Source organism: Trematomus bernacchii, unplaced genomic scaffold (assembly GCF_902827165.1).
Source record: "Trematomus bernacchii unplaced genomic scaffold, fTreBer1.1, whole genome shotgun sequence".
In the NCBI taxonomy this organism is placed as follows: domain Eukaryota; kingdom Metazoa; phylum Chordata; class Actinopteri; order Perciformes; family Nototheniidae; genus Trematomus; species Trematomus bernacchii.
Genome location: NW_022987662.1, coordinates 4,901,456 through 4,919,108, shown reverse-complemented (window position 1 = coordinate 4,919,108; position 17,653 = coordinate 4,901,456). Strand labels below are relative to the sequence as shown.

At 40.2% G+C, this 17,653-nt stretch overlaps 1 protein-coding gene across 2 annotated transcripts; it reads right to left on the bottom strand.

The window, feature by feature from the left end:
- Positions 1 to 79: 79 nt before the first annotated feature.
- Positions 80 to 17,554, bottom strand: rd3 (retinal degeneration 3, GUCY2D regulator). Of its 2 annotated transcripts, none has more exons than XM_034135698.1 (4): positions 17,476 to 17,554; positions 7,244 to 7,298; positions 4,526 to 4,837; positions 80 to 964 (listed from the first exon to the last, which is right to left on the bottom strand). In XM_034135698.1, exons 3-4 carry the CDS (start codon positions 4,813 to 4,815, stop codon positions 616 to 618), a joined length of 639 nt encoding a protein of 212 aa, XP_033991589.1. In that variant the 5' UTR covers positions 4,816 to 4,837; positions 7,244 to 7,298; positions 17,476 to 17,554; the 3' UTR covers positions 80 to 615. The 2 variants fall into 2 exon arrangements, with proteins under 2 accessions (XP_033991589.1, XP_033991590.1); XM_034135699.1 differs by lacking the exon at positions 17,476 to 17,554 and adding an exon at positions 14,698 to 14,809.
- Positions 17,555 to 17,653: the final 99 nt, after the last annotated feature.

Here is a 17,653-nt window from a genome sequence, read left to right as displayed (position 1 = left end):
AAGCTTTCAGTTTGCTGACCTTGAATGATGAAGTATTGTGCCGAGTCTTTGAGTGCTGTTGGGGAAGAAAACAGTGAGCAGTCTGTAAAGGGAGAGCATGACTCAGCCTCTGAATGACGTTAATGTTGAGCATTGACTTTTAGCAGTCATTTGTTATGTACATACAATTCATACAGAAATCTCAAGCAACATACATTCGGACAGAACAGACCATTCACCTCTGCAGCCATGTAGTGTTGTGTGACATAAAACAACATTTTTAATAAGCTCCTGAAACATGTATGAGACAAGAAAGCCTTTAAATGACATTTAAATTGAATACATATTCCTATTCGGCCTGCACGAAATAGCTCTCAATTTATACTAAATATAAAACGCATCACCGTAGGAGCTGATTATTTTACACTGAGTTATAACGGTTTCAAGTGAAGTCGAGTTGCAGAGAATCTGAGAAAAACACGACTCTTTAATGTGTGAACTGATGAAATGGTGATTGGTGTCATACTGCAAAGACAGGGAGAATTGTGGGAATTATCCTGCCTCGCTTGGTGCAAAGTGAACATCAACATCTGTCCCACTGAAGCGTCCCACCACCACCACTGTCCTGTGAACGCCTCAGACGACCTTACTGCTGCTGCTGCTTCCTTTGTATCTGAAGTCAGGCATGCTCCACGTCCTCTGCGCTCGCTCCACGTCCTCTGACACCGTCTTCAGGTCGCTCAGCCCCGTCCCGTCGGCCACGGAGGAGGTCAGGCCCACGGTGCTGCCGAACGGGTTGATCTTGATGCGGGACCTGAAGTTCATGAGGGACATGCTCACGGCGCGCTTGTTGTTCCACTGGTTGGAAAGCCGCTGCGCCTCCTGCTCCTCTTTCAGTTCGTCCAGAGTCTCCAGGAGGACGGAGCGAAACAGGCCGGACACCTCCTGCACGTCGGGCTCATTGGCCTGCATGGCCTCCCTGAACCTGGGCAGGACAAAACACACGCTGCTGGTTGATGGAGGGTCAAATTGTCAGTTTAATGTTACCTATAATAAAGACCTGATAATAGACTGTTGTGTGTAAAACTAGAACTTAACAGCACCTGAAAATCTAGTTTTTTCTCTGACCTTTCTACAGTGAAGTACTATTCAAGATATTGCACATTACTGTTAGATTGTGTTAAAAGGTGCAACCAAACACAATTTGAATCGCACTCGCAGATATACATCAGTATGATCAGAGTTGAAACAAAGAGTACAATATTATTGTTCAGCCTTGTTAAGTTAACCTTGCTAAATCTTTTTTTGTCCACTGATTGGCAGCCGAAAAAAGCTGTAAATTATTTGACCAGTACAAAAAATATATAAGCACAAATCCATTTAATAACAATCAGTCTCTCTCACTCCATGTCCACTTGAACTAACTGACACGGCCGTGGGCAGCTGCAATCAACAATGGATGCAAACTGAAAAACGTTTTGGTTCATTTTATGGAGCAGAGGCCTAAAAGCAGGACTAAAGCCCTGTTACAACATCTTTGTACAGGTGATAATTAGGGTTAAGTAATCCGATTTCATTAATTTAGGAACCCCATATACATTCAATCTCGTTTTACTTTCCACCCTCTCTCTTCCTGGAAATTCTGGCAGCGGGAAGAAGTACTCAAACTTATTTCCTCAAGTAAAACTAATAAAAGCCTATACCGAATGATAAAAGTCCAGGGTTGAAAATGTTTAATACAAAAGTGAAGCAGTATCAGCACAATGTAGTCTTCTTATATGTTCTGTTAAAAGGATAGAACATCACATGAAGACAATGCACGACAACAAGGTCTTGAATATCAATATATTTTAAAGATCGGTTTAATTTCTAGCAGAATAAACCACTGCAGGTGAATTGAAGAAAGAACCTCAAGGTTGGAATGTTATGTACCAGAGTTTTATTCTGACCTTTAGACCACCACAACATGATTCAAATGATGGCAAATGTTCTAAAAGGCAACCTGGATCACAGTCATCACCCCCACCTGAGTGACCAGCACACTCTTACTAACCACCCAATTACCCCCCCTCTTCCTCCTCCTCTTCTTCTCCTGAGCCATAACAAGCCTTTAAATAGACGGCTGTCTTTGGACTTGCTGTCCAGAAAGTGCTTCAGGTTAACTGATGATTGGCCTGCTGCACTGTGTACTAATGTTAGCTCTGAAGACACTTTCAGGGGCCACATTTAGATTTATTATACTTTAAAGTGAATCATTAAAATGTTAGCAATGGTAGGGAAACATGGCACAAAGGTACAATTTATGATTTAATTGATTATATTTAATGTCAACATAGAAAATACAGGACTAAAACCTGCTGTCAGTCTCTGGATAATAGACCGTATGACCTTAAGTAGAGGATTAACATTAGAATAGACTGGATCGAACTTATTGATTGACCATGAAAGGTCATCAGCAAACAATGATGAGCCTACAAATCTTTGTTGCCAGTTTTTAATCTTTTTAATATATTACTCAAAGTTGCATTACTGCTTTTACTTGGAAATGTAAACCTTCTATACAGCATCAGGCACATCAGTATAGCTGAGTGTAAGCTGTCATTTAAGGTCCAATTACTAGCTTTTCCTGGAGCTTTTTACTTCATCCCTACGAATAATTTTTGACCATTATTTATTTTCTTAAAATAGTTGTCACAGAAGAAGAGCACAATAAAAACTACTCAGAATAAGAGAAAGCTTTCAGCCGAAATCCCTATAACCCTCCCACTTTTCTCTTAATTCATTCTCCCATTCTTAATCACTCGTTTATTATTATCTAAAATACCAACTATCATCAACTTATGTGTGTACTTTGTGGAAGTTAATTCCAGATACAGAGTGAGAGATTTTAAGGACAGGATGGCATTTGGGAAAACCCAGATGTACCTCATGTAGTGTCAGAGAAAGCGTTTGGTTAATTACTTCAACAGAGGACTCCCCTGTGCAGTCTCACTGTGTGTGTGTGTGTGTGTGTGTGTGTGTGTGTGTGTGTGTGTGTGTGTGTGTGTGTGTGTGTGTGTGTGTGTGTGTGACACTTCCACTCAGCGTTTAGCACCTCGCTGCTCACTCAGAGTAAATCTGCTTCTCAAAAACCTGCCAACCTCTAACAAGACACCTGAGACTCGGCAGCTTTCTGTGAACAGATGCTCCTACAAGCTCAGGACATCTTTGTTGCAAATTATAGAACAGAGATATTAAAAAAATAGGGACCACAGAGAAGTTTCATGGATTTTAGAGGACCGTTTGGATTTCAGCCACAATGAATAACCCTTAAGAAAAGCTCTGATGTAATAGAGGACAAAACGTTCTGTGTAAAAAAACTGACATAAAATTAGATAATATATTGACGTTATTTTTCTCTTTCATTGAGTTTATTATTTTAAATAACTTTAGTCCTGGTCATGAATACCTAATATTGTTTTTACCCTTTAAGTGCCAGTTTGTTCACATAATGCCACTTGAATAATGATTTGAATAATTGTCTGTAAACTAAATTCCACAAGTATTTATTTCAGTCGAGGATTTGTCCTAGTGCTCCCTCATACAGAAACAACAACCCTAGTTAAAACAAGTTAAATAGCAAGCATGTATTTGCCCCATAGAACTGACATGGGAAAATTCAATAATACAAACTACAACTCTGAAGGCCTGGCTCTGGATTGAATATACTGAAATAATGAAATGGATGATTGTATGCTTGAGTGGCTGGGGATCAAAATCTGGGGGTTTCAATTTGGTCATTGTGTGTATTTTGTCTACACAGTTTAATATAGTTAAACAATTATATGCTTTTGATCTAATTTGGGGAGGCTGTGGTTCAGGGATAAATGGTGTCTTTCAATCTGGGGTCAGTGGTTCAATCCCGTAGACATGTCCACTGTATTAAAGGTCCCCTATTTTACAGTTTTTCATTACTTTATTATAGGTCTCAGATATATACAAAACATGTCTCTGAAGTGTTTGGCTTGAAATACCAAACAGATCATTGCAGCATCCCATAATCCCCTCTGTTTCAGCCCTGTTTCAAAAGTGCTGATTCTGTGTCTGTTACTTTAGATGAAAATAAGGAGCCCCTCCCCACGCCCCTCTGAGGGATATTTGGTTACAAAGAACACAATGGTGCTCTAGGAGGAGATTCAGGTGATAAGGTGGGGGGGTGTTACCTTGGTTGGTGATTGGCTAATGGTTACACGAGACAAAAAATCGTTATGACATCATAAAGTGGCCAAAATCTGATCAGCTCATTTTCAGACAGGTTTTTATATCAGGACAAAAAGAGAGCGAATCTTTTTTCCTGAAACTTTCAGGATCTCTTTCCACAGAGGGGACACATGTTATACAAGACATGAAAAAGTGGATTTTGCATAATAGGTGACCTTTAAAGTGTATTCAAGTCACTTTGGATGACAGCTTCAGCTAAAATGAATCCTGATATTTCTTAGTTAATTTCTTAATTATGAGTTGGCCACCCTGTTATAATAATGAAGCTACAGTTGTGCCTCCTTACTTGAGTATGACCAGGCCGCAGTAGGGGGGGGGCACCCTGCAGCAGAGCTCCTCCAGGCCGAAGCTCTCCCCGGGGCTGATGTTGAAGGAGCAGCGGGGCGTGTTGGCCAGCCAGCTGTAGTCCACGCCGCTCTGCAGCCGCCGGTACTCGTTGTCCCGCTCCCTCTGCTGCCTCTCCGCCTCCTTCAGCTGCCAGTTGAACTCCAGCATCAGGGTGTCGCTGACCACCTCCTCCATGTCCCGCCGGGGGGTCCGGCTGTACGGCTCGTTCCAGCTGAACCAGGAGCTCATGGCCCTCCTGCTGCACAGACCCCTGATGGGAGAGACACAACCACACATTATGAGATTTGACCTCAAATCAAATGACAGAAACAACCAAACTGTATGCTCAAATTATTAATAAAGAGACTTTGTAAAGTGCCTTTTCAGCCCAAAGCTTTTGTCTGTTTACATCTTACAATGTATTTATTTTTCATCTGCATTACTTGCACATTGGTCTTGCAAGCCAATCTTACACTATTCTATTTTCTCTTTCTTTTTGAAGAATATATATTTATTTTGCGTTGTTGGAGGCCTACAGAAGAAGATTGGCTGTTTGTTTTTAAAGTATTGAGTTGACAATTATACATATTGAAAAAGGTTGCACAGTAATTGAACTCTTTGTAACCAATAAAACAAACAATATAAAGTTTCAGCTCTTGCAGTTAAAGGTCCCATGTCATGGCCATTTCTACTGATCATAATTCCATTGTTGAGGTATATTAAAATAGATTTATATTGTGCAATTTTCCAAACTCACATTGGTTTCTCATACAGCATCTCTGTAAAGTATGTGTATTCACTCTCTGTCCTAAACGGCTTGTTGGAGCTCCTGCCCCCCCCCCCCCCCCTCCCTGTGAGCCCAGTGTGCTCTGATTGGTCGGGACGTTGCGAGGCTCGCTGCTCAGTGATCTGGCTTACTGGTGTGGTTTCCGGGTCGGCGATACAGCGGGACAGCGCGAAACTCATCCTGAGCACACACAAACACTCACAGCCGAATAAAAAAAAAAAAAAGTGTGGCTTGATATTGAGTAAGAAAAAGGTTTATAACGCTGTGAGAATGGGTCTGCGGAGAGCATTTCTCTGCGATCCCAACTCGTCTATTACCAACCAGGGAGCTCTATGCAAGTCAATGGGACTCCCTGTTAGTTGAAAATGTACGCTAAAGGTCCCCCCACTGCGTTTGATAGTGACGCCAAGGGTCACTTGGCATTGTGGCATTGGCATTGGTGTGTGAGGAGCTCCGCGGATTGGTCCATTTTGGTTCCGGGAACCGCATGACGTCATGCGGTTCCCGGAAGAAACAAATGGAAAAAGAGAAATGTCCAACGAGGCGTTCTGGGGCAGCATAGAGAGGTCTTTTCTGCGTTAGAGTTTTACTCGCTACAGGGTGTACTTTGAGGGTTTGTGACTCTGCAGACCGTTTACATGCATAAAAACCTTCATAACACACAAGGGGACGGGTAATAACCAGAAAAGCATGACATGGGACCTTTAAGTTGAACTGTTAGAATAAAAGTAATGTTTGAATTATTTGGCATAATTTATATAACGACATCTCAATACTAATTCAGCACCTGGACAACATTTCCAAAAGACAACATACTAGTTCTTTGTTCTGCAGGTGTCTTATCCTCTCCCACACAGACGCTTGTCAATTCAATTTAATAGGCAGTCTTTTGTATGCATTTCTTTTGAACAAAAGTACAAACACACAACAAGAGAGGCCTCTGATGCAGGTGTTGTGAGGCATTTATTCAGAGTAAAAAGAGGTTTCAAAAACGAATCTAAATGTAGACATGACTACAATAAGCACTATAATGATAACCAATTGAAAGAAAACCCATCAGCAACCATTATTCAAACAATCAATGTAATCTATATTCATATCATATGTAAGTAGGCTATATGAGTCTGCTGCACTGTAGTGGGTGTTTTGGTGCTGATTATCATCATGTGAAGAGCCACAGAGTGAGATTAGTCACAGCCTTCACCTGCCTGAGCTGACTAACCCTTCAAAATGGAGTCACACATGCAGCCAATACATCCTTTCAAACAGGTAACACATCAATTAGACTGCCTATTTAAATAATACAATAAATAAACATGATCAATATATGTCTGTCTGTTTTATTGATTGATCTGCCAATTCAATTTTTTCTATGAAACATTCAAGAAAAAAAAAGAACATCCAGCTTCCCCGAGAACAAAACGTGACTCGACTTGTGTAGTCCGACGAACAGTTCAAAAATCTTCCAAAATTATTTGTCTAAAAGCAAGACATCTCAAATTTTAGGACCTTAAACCTTTACATTCGCTCTATTTGGCTTGAAAAAATAGATCTATGAAGTATGAAGGAAATATAATTAATGATCTGTTTATTGATTTAATCCTTGCAACTCTTTTTCTGAGATAGGCGAGATATTTCTCTCTTATGATAACCAGCCTCATTCAAATCAGACATATTTCCTATTAATAATAACAAATAGATCACAAGATTTTAATTTATGTTTAACTTTCTTCCAAATAATATCCCTTTACTGTTCAGCTTTACAACTGATGTTATTCTTACATGGACGGCTGCGTAGTTTTAAAAGATAAAAGCATATGAATATGTCTAAACATCACAGAATCTGGTTTTCGTTTGTTGCCGTTTACTCTGAATGAACACTTTTCTTACCTCTTCTTCTTCTTCTGCTGAAGTTTTTCTTGTGACTCCACAGGAACCAGAATCACTGAAAGACAGAAAAAGAAAAGTCCTCAGACATCAGATGTGTGGCCGGATGCTGAGGAAACAAGAAAGAAAAGCAGAGAGACGAGAAGAGGAATGGTTTCTCTTCTCTCAGTCCCACAGCATTATCTCTCTCTCTCTCTCTCTCTCTCTCTCCCTTCCTCCCTTCTCCCCCCTCCTCCTCCCATGAGCCTCTCTGGCCTGCCTTTACTTGTTGCAGGAGGTTTAGGGCACCATCTCCAACGGGAGCCATTGGATCACTGCCCGTGATGAAGTGCTTATGTGGCTTTTTTACGATTGGACGTTGCCATAGTGATGCTCCTAAGCCTATTTGTCCACAATAAGCTCCATCAGCTGAGAGGGAGCCTGAGAGCGATGAAGAGGCAGATAAAGAGGACACAGTGGGTACAGAGCGCAGGGATGGAAATAAGGGAGATAAATCAAAGTGTGTTGTTTGTTGTGGGCAGCGTAGCTAAGTGGAGAACGTGCTAAATGTGCGAGAGGTCAGCCTGTGTGAATTAACAAAGATAATGAGCCCCACCGGCCCAGAACGGGCGTGCATGAATTATAGGAGGAAATGTGCTAATTGCAGGAGGAAATGTGTGTGTGTGTGTGTGTGTGTGTGTGTGTGTGTGTGTGTGTGTGTGTGTGTGTGTGTGTGTGTGTGTGTGTGTGTGTGTGTGTGTGTGTGATGGAGAAGATTGTGCAGTGGTTGTGTGTAGGAGGATATCATGGTTTGTTGGCTTATTCTGTGTGTGTAGGTGTGAGCAGAGCTTTCCATCTGCTCACATTCACTGTAACCTTGAAATCCTCGTCACACATCCAGCACAACACCACCTTCCTCCTCCTCCTCCTCAGTGTTGTACAGTTAAATAAAATGCTGTCTGAACTATGAACTCTATTAAGTCAGTGCAGAAACACCAACATCCAGCAGTCTACACAGAGAAATGTATGAAGAGCTGCAACTGATTGTTTGTGTTCTCGAGTAAAAGACTGTAGCACTGTTGATATAATGCCTTATAAACAGAAGTATAAATGCATTAGAATCTGCTCATAGTACTGAATAATTATAGCTATAAGCATCCATAGATGTGGATATATCTTATCTATTAAAAAATAATCATAATACATGATCCATCTTTCAGTTATTAACCTTCAAAATGTTGTCAATATCAGTTGTAAACAAATTAATTAATTGCTTTGTGTTGTTTTTATTGTTTCAATTATATTTTTTCACTGTACTTAAAATCTTAAAAATGCCTCTGAGTGACTAGAATCATATTATGATTGCACTAATCGTAAAGCAAATAATTACCATTTAAAATGACTTATAAATCACAATATGATGCATTATAAAAACGATAATATAAAAGCGCTATGCCATTTATAATATATTATGATTCTTGCAAGGAAGACTACAACTTAATGAGCAGCAATTATGAAGTTTTATGATACGTGACCTTATTGGTTTTTTTTTGTAATGCTTTATCAATCAATCAATCAATCAATCAATGTTTATTTATATAGCCCAATATCACAAATGTTACATTTGTCTCAGTGGACTTCACACTTTGTACAGAATATCAGTATGACAATACGACACCCTCTGTCCTTAGACCCTCACATCGTACAAGGAAACACTTCCAGAGAAACCCCACAGTTTAAAGGGGGACATGGGAGAAACCTCAGGGAGAGCAACAGAGGAGGGATCCCTCTCCCAGGACGGACAGACGTGCAATAGATGCCGTGTGTAAATCGAAGAGATAATACATTTTACAACATAGGTAGAACAAATGTTTGGAAATGCATGTGTCTATATAATTTGTTATAACTATTGTTGAAAAGGCATTTTAGAAACTATAATTGTATAGCTATAGGCTGATTTTAATGCCTAATGAGGGTGTCATAGTGTTACCAAATTACATGAAGGTAAAATATTAAACAAACAAATATTAAAATATTAAAGAAAGAAGCACATTATAGTTCAGACAGTACTTACATTAAGTACATGGAAGAAGCTAACACAAGCACAGCAACACTGCTTTTGTTCTGGGTCATAGTGTCATGCTTATAATCTGAATGAATGAATGAATAACCACAGAGAGCGACAGTGAGGCCTGCGGCATGTAAAGGCAGAGTGTCTCATTAATTTGAAGGTGACAGATGGGAAGGTAAGCTCTCCCTATAATCCAGACGGATGACAGCGTTAATCCTCTAAAGTGATTCCCTCCATTAAACACATTTTAACCTCCCGGGCTCTGCTGCTTGTCTGGGAGGTTTTGGGGAGTTCAGAAGTACTGTGAATGGTGGAGAGACACCTGTGTGTGTGACGTATGACGAGAGCTCTGCATGAGTCACACACACACACACACACCAAGTGTGAGTCACACCAGGTGTTGGTGTTGACCCTCTGTGGAGAACCAGACGGAGATTGCTGCATTAGTGGGTTTTCGGTTTGTCATTTAAAAAAAATGACAAACTCTTTCCCTGATAGCCTTAACATGATTGAATCATTGTTTCATAAGATGTTAGAAAAGGTTATGTGTCAAAAGCATTCAAACCAATCAGAAATTGCATAGTTGTATTGGCAAATATGCTAATTTATTTGTAAATGATGAAGCTGTTTAGCTTAGCACAAAGAGGGGGTAGACAGTCAGTGCAGTTTGGATAATACCATAACCCACATTTTGCATTGTTTATGATAAGCTAAACTGCAGGCTGGAGCTTCAAACTTATCCAACATATGTTATTGATCCCACATCTAACAGAGCAAATGCCTAGAATGCTAGTATTTCTTCAAAATGTAATTTGAAGTATGAAATGTTTCATCTAACATTACTATGATATCGCCCTTCCTACCTTTCTTGCCAGATATTTGTTCTGATTAAATTGACTGCTAAACTGTTAAATAGACTGATTTTAGTAAAGCTGTTGTTTCTGTTATCAAATGTCAAGTTGTTTCTGTTATCAAATGTCAAGTTGTTTATGTGCACTAACAGGTGTCTTTATATTGCACCTATGATATGTTTTATGCACAGACAACTCAGAAGCTGATCCTGATGTATAAAGCTTGTAATCTTCAAGTGGAGATCATGACTCGTCGTATATAGACAGTGAGTCAGCGGGGCTCAGGAGGAAGAACAGATTGGTCACATGATCCTAAATGACACCACTAATACTGATGCTAATAACAAACTACATCATGCTCATGGTATGTTGCTGATGATAGTTGAAAACGAATTATGCTAAATATTACTTTTAAAATGTAACAATTACAATTTGGCCTAATAGCTTAAAAAGTAGATAATTTGCAGATAATTCAAGTCATTTCAAGTCAATGTATTTAATTTATAAGATAACACCAAATAATGCTTTTTGTTCCCATCTGTTGCTGGTAAAGAAAATAAAAAAACATGAAATGTCCCCGCTTTTTTTGTTGAAAGTATAACACGTTCAGGTCATTCATTCTTTTATTCACTCACTTCTAATCCCTTCTAGACTAGGTGTCTCTTTAATACATACATAATACAGAAGAATAAATAAACAATACATATTTCTATGCGCTGGACTTCATTTTTGTATTTTATGATGAATTGTAGTCCCAAATGAAACGTTTGACATAGCTAAAAGTAGGTTGTCAGCACTCAAACACACCACTAGAGGGAAGCTTCTCACCATCTGAGCTGCAGAGAAGCTTCATTTGAGCTTTTCCTCTCATTGTTATTTTGTATCTCTGCTGTAAGATCTCAGTTTGTTGGGATAGCATATCATCACAGGTGGTGTTGTACAGTTTTGGGGTGGAGAAAAGGGAGCTCCTGAGAGTGAACCTTTTTGTTTCAAGAAGTCATACTTTACATTCTCCAGATGTAAAAGGTGCCACCACACCTCTTGAACAAATATTAATCCACGAACATGAACACATTCCTCACCGAGCTACCATAACAACAAGGAGCAGAGGGCAGGGGGCTTCAGGAGACTACCTGCCAGAGAAAGTTAGACAAACATGTGCAGTAAAGTGTGGGCTGAACCAGGGATACGCTTCACCTCACATAAACTGTTAGTGCTTGTTGTGCCGCACATTAAAAGACAATTGAGCCATTTGACTCCTTCAGGGAAGAAACCAGCAGTGAAGTGTCAGGACGGACACACACTCCGCTGAATGTAAGCTTTGTTTGAGAGTCAGGCTGCTTCACTGGAGAGCCACACACACACACACACACACACTAACACACACAAAGACATACATCTGTCAGGCTTTTTGCACTCCTCACTGAAGTGAACTGAGCAACAGTCACATGATGTGTTGAGCACAAAACACATAGCCTACAGACAGTGGTGGAGGATCAGTGTGCATTTCAAGATCATTAGATTAAACAAACAACAGGAAATCCCTTGAAACAAGTGTTGGAAAATTGGATTTAAGTAGTGTCCTTGAGAGTTGTACTGTAGTATTTTATGCTACTCAACACTTTGAAATAAGTAATTCTTCCCAATGACCTACTATAACATGTTTGCCCTTCTATCTATCTATATATAAATATACATTAAAAGAGGTCATCATTTGTTTTGTGCAGATGTTAAAAGTGAAAAGAAGGGTTGTGAGGTGTGTGCTAACAAGGGAGTTCCTGTTAACAGCAGGGAAGAAACAGAAGGATACTTAAAATAATAAATGAATTAAAGGTGTTAACAGCTAAATATACCAGCGCATAGAGCTGTTGAACTTTACTCATTGTAGTGTAACTTTACCGTTGTCTAAAGCCTAAACAATTGTTTTCTAATGTCCTGTGCTTCTGTCTTATCTGCTCCAATAGTCACCAAGAATGTCCCCCCTTGCTCAATTTCATTATGCAATCTCAAAGCCTTGACATTTTCTATAACATACGATATGACTGGAGGTTAAATCACCCCGCTGCCCTCCGCTGTGACTAGAGGGAAGGAAGTTCAGGAGAGATCACATGAGTGAAAAAAAAAAAAGAACTTGGATTTGCTGACATCCCTTTTTTCATTGGCCTTTGTCCAGCGTCGCATTTCACTAGAAAAGCCTCTGTGGACTGCGGACTAAGGTCAGGGAATCTGCGCTGGGAGCTAAAACTCTCACAGTGGTCTGAGCTGCTGGATAAGCCGACATAAAGAACAGTTTAGCTCAACAGCAGCCTGAAGGTTTAGCATTCACAGGTTTAAAGTCATTGAAACCATTGAATGCGACTCATTCGAAACCCATGAGTTATGTTTACATCTATAGTAATAATTGTACAATTAGGGAGATCAGCTGATGCCGCTTTTACAACAGGAATGTATAAGATAGGAAATATATTTATGACCTGTGAGTAGGTTGTGTAATGGTTGAAAAAAATTGTAGTAGATCTGTTAAATGTAAAAGATACTAATTTTTGTCTGTTTTTCAGAGTTGAGATGGATATGTGTAACCTTAAAGGGGACCTATCATGCAAAATGCACTTTTGTACGTCTTTTATACATGAATATGTGTCCCCGGTGTTCCAGGGAACTCACCAAGTGTCAGAAAACACAACCCTCTCTATTTTCCTTCATACCCAAATCTCTAAAAAAAAGGGGCTGCAACGGATCTGATCCAGAGGTTGAAGAGAGAGGTTGGAAGATCAATACCATTCTATTATTAGATTAGTTTAGCTTTTAACTCAATTTCCCCTGGTGGATTAATAAAGTTTGTCTTCTGGAAGCAGGGCAGCAGCCTGGCTCTTTACAAAAACAAAATACACAAAACACCCGCACTCTAAAACTCCAGTTAGGAGTAACGTCATGCAACAACTTTTTCAGAAAACGTTTCAACAGCCAAATCGGCCATAACCACAAAATGGAACGCAGAAATGAAATTCTCCATTATAATATTCTCCATTATAAAATGCTCCCCCTGCTTCCTTTACCTGGCTAATGTACATCTCTCATGCACTTCTGTTGATCAGATTGTGCATTGAATGGGACTACATATAATTTGGTAATATAGAGGCATCTACATTAAACTGATACAGTTTAATTTGCAGTTAAAGATCTCTTGTAGTTTATTTAAGCTAAGCTAGTAGCCTACCCACGTTCATATCCAATTGCTTCTGGATCTAGGCCTACTCTTGTCAAGAAAGTTAAAAGATTTTCTTTTTTAACTAATAAGCTACATTAATTAAAGTCATTTTAGTTCCGATCTGAGGGGGGCTGGAGATACCTCTCTGTTATGGGGCATTTCCACCATGGCGCGGAGCGCGGTTTAAGCGTGCCGTGTCGTGCCGGGCCCGTTTTTGGTTGCGCTTCCACTAGGCCTAGTTCCGGCCCGGGGGTACTTTTTCACCTCTTTTCTGGCCCGACAAAATCGTGGTTCTATCGGGGCCAACAAACAGGGCTGAGTTTGCTAAACTAGAGAGAGAATCGCTGGCAAGGGGGCTACAACTACAACAAGATGAACATATTTGACCGTGATTTAATTGTAATACACGTTTCAAAATGATGCCGAAGTAACAACATACTGATACCGGTTAGTAAAAACCATGAATTAATGCTTTGACAAGTCTGCAGACAGACGGCAGGTGAAAAACCTTTTAAAATGCGTGTTTTCTAGATGGAGATTGGCTAAGCTAACGCAATATATGCTCCGACCGTCCACACTCACAACAACGGCCTATACAGACATAAATAAAGCAGCGACTGTATTCACCATGACACAGACAGTCTGTGGTTTGTACTTGTTTAACTTTTGTCTAGTTTCTGAACAGATATGAGGAGCTGTGAGCTTGAGTGCTAACAGCTAACGGCTGTGTTGTTTTTCTGGGGTTCTCATTGAAGATGACGTCACGGCTCCGCCTACACTGCGTTACTATAGTAACTACCCCAGTTCCTAAACTGTAATGGAAGCGCAGCATGAAGTGAGCCGGCCCTAACAAGGCCCAACGCGGCCTAGCAGTACCGAGCGAGGCCAAGGCCGACCGTGTGGTGGAAATGCGCCATTAGTTTCTCACTTTGAGAGACACCTTTCACATTATAATTAAAGGGCACCTATTATGCAAAATCCCCCCACCTTATCACCTGTTTTTTTTAACCAAATATCTCTCAGAGGGGCGTGGGGAGTGGCTCCTTATTTTTCATCTAAAGTAACAGACACAGAATCAGCACTTTTGAAACAGGGCTGAAACAGAGTGGATTATGGGATGCTGCAATGATCTGTTTGGTATTTGGAGCCAAACACTTCAGGGACATGTTTTGTATATATCTGAGACCTATAATATATTGATGAAAAACAGTATAATAGGAGACCTTTAAGACCTAATCAGATCAGCTTGAGGCAACAACATCTCTAAAAACACATGAGGAAGAAGAGTGATGACATATTCTGCGAAAAACATGTTATACACATATTCTCCTACTTTTCCTCTGCTCACCGGGCTGAGTGCAGATCAGCAGCCGGCCTCCAGTCAGACAGAGGGTTTGGCGCAGAGGCCTGAGTCTCTGCCTGTTGGATGGCCATATTGAAGGACCAGATGGCTGCAAATGTGATGTGAAATGAATGAATAAATTCCCTTTTGCCACCTGGAGTTCCCTCTGTGCAGAACGTTATCTGTAAAGCCTGGGAATTGCAAAATGATTGGGACATTGATTAAGTCTGTATTGAGAGTCTGCATGAACATGAACACACTCACTGCTTGTCTGATCTGCAGCACGAATCAATGTTTACTGAACATTTGCTGGAGGATCTTGAGTGTTTTCTCCCAATTGTGACCTCATGACCTACTAAAAAGAGCAGAGCACCAACATTTTGGCACAAAGATAAAATAAATAGTATCCTCTGGGACTTTGTAAGAGGATGACCTATACATTTGAGCTCCAAAGAGTTTGCTGTTACTATGACAAAGTGATTCAAAGCAAAACATGTGGTCTAAACACTGGTGATAAATCAAATCATTGTGGTTATTCTCTTTTCAAAAATAGGTTGGCAATTGAAGTTATATATATTTAAGTTTTTTATTAAAGTGGACCTATCATGCTATTTTTAGGCAATAGCATAGGTCTCAGATATATCAAAAATATATAAAAAACATGTCTATGAATTGTTTTGCTCAAAATACCAAACAGATCACCCATTCTAGCCATGCCTCATATCCCTCTATTTCACTTCCTGTTTCAAAAGTGCTGATTTTGGGTATAAAGCTTTAAAAGAAAAAAGATTGATAAAAAAAAGGAGGGGTCTGAGCTCATGCGGGACCCGGCAGCTACTGTCTAAACTAAATACTGCGGTGATGAAACGCCATATCATGGATTATCAAGGATTATTTCTGAAACAGTATGGAGCTCAAAGGCTTTCTCTTTTGCCGGTTATACCACAAGGTGAGTTCCTTTTTATTTCCTGCTTCTTCACACACATGCTCTCCAGTACAGGTTAGCTCTGAGTGTTAGCGATGCTAATGTAAACATGCACCGACCATATTACGTCCAAAACAGTCGGGCATTGTTTCTGATAGCAACGTTTCTGATAGGGCCGTGGGTGTAAAGCCAGCCTACATTTCCGATATTACGTCATATCGGACGCAAATCTGGATCAGCTCCGTTGTTCCCCCGTTTTTAAAAGATTTGAGTACGGAGGAAAAGAGAGAGGGTTTTATTTTCTGACGCTGCGTGAGTTCCCCGACGCACCGGGGACACATATTTATATATAAAAGACATAAAAAAGTGCATTTTGCATGATAGGTCCCCTTTAAGTTGGGATGCCCTGTAAAAAAGACCCCAGTCCATATGAAGTAAGGGTTCAAATAGTCAAAATGGCCATCACATTCATTCAGCTTGCTAAAACAATCAATTATTCATCAAAATATTCTATGATGATTGATTTAATGTAAAAGATTAGGGAAGTGAGTAAGGTCTGAAAGTGAAATCCCACATGCCTGTATGCAAAAACAGGCTTTAAACACACAACCATTGAACACTGGATCGATTGTAATCCAATTTGGGTCAATCGGGACCCCCCTCCAGCACAATCACAGCACTTGGTAAAGTTTAGTCACACCAACAAATGTTTTTATTTTGACCCATTTTAGTATCATTAGTTCTATATCCATTGATCCATTGTAACATCATTACATCTTTAATTAAATCAAAAAGGGTGTTACCTACTTGTTACTTTACCCAGTGCAATTTAATCTTTAAAAATGTATAATATAAATTGACAAATGGCGATTTTGGCGTACTGCCAACGTCATCTTTTTATTTATGCTCTTACCTAACAAAAGAAAAGTTGTTGTTGTGTCTGAGGTCGCTGTGCTCTTGATGATATCTTTTTTTTTTTTTTTTAAATGGTCTGCAAAGGCTAAAATCCCAAAGAGGGAGTTTCTCTCACACAGACTTCTTCGTTTACTTTTGTAACATAGTGCATCACTATGTAACACTTGCGCTTCTATTGGCTAGCGCTCCAACACATTGTACCTGATAGATTAAAGGGGACCTATCATGCAAAATGCACTTTTGTAAGTCTTTTATACATGAATATGTGTCCCCGGTGTGTCAGGGAACTCACCAAGTGTCAGAAAACACAACCCTCTCTCTTTTCCTCCATACCCAAATCTCTAAAAACGGGGCTGCAACGGAGCTGATACAGATTTGAATTGTTCTGACGTCAGAAACAGGGAGCTCCGCCTATATGGGCAACTCTCCACCTATCAGGGGAATGGGGGGTTGGGCCACGGCCACGGCCATTGCCGCTCAAAAGCGCTGGAGACGCTGTAGTACATATGCCAGGCCTGTAAGTGGCGCTGTAGTCTGCCACAAAAGCAGCGAAGAGGCTTCTCACAGAATCAGCCCTTGCAAAAACAGGGCTGGAAAAGAGCAAATAGAGCGAAATGAGGCATGGCTAAAATGCATGATCTGTTTGGTATTTTGAAAAAAAAACGTCACAGACATGTTTTATATAGGTATGGCCCTACAATATATTATTCAAATATAGCATGATAGGTCCACTTTAAGGGGCGGGACATCTCTAAGCCGTTGATCAATCACAACAGAGCCGGCCAGCTAACCAATCAGAGCAGTATGAGAAAAATAAAGAGCTTTCCGAACATTAAAGCATGGAAACATGTCACAGTAGAGGCACAAAATACAGTTTTATGAAACTGAAAACGAGCATAATAGGGATTCTTTAATGCGGAAGAACATTTTTTTTTTGTGCTTACCCCAGATCTGTGCTTCAACACCATCCTGTCTCCGAGCTCTGCAGCAGCTGTGACCTCATGGCTTAGTTTTTGCTCTGATAAGCGATGTCAGCTGTGAGATCTGTATAGACAGGTGTGTGCCTATCCTAATCATGTGGAATCACTTTAATTGATCACAGCCGGACTCCAATCAAGGTGA

Bases quoted from the DNA above. Each gene is read 5' to 3' on its own strand.
- rd3 (XM_034135698.1), bottom strand. From the start codon at position 4,815: ATGAGCTCCTGGTTCAGCTGGAACGAGCCGTACAGCCGGACCCCCCGG. The intron at 965-4,525 runs GTAAGGAGGCAC...TGTCCTGCCCAG, and splicing joins TGCGGCCTGGTCATACTCAA to GTTCAGGGAGGCCATGCAGG.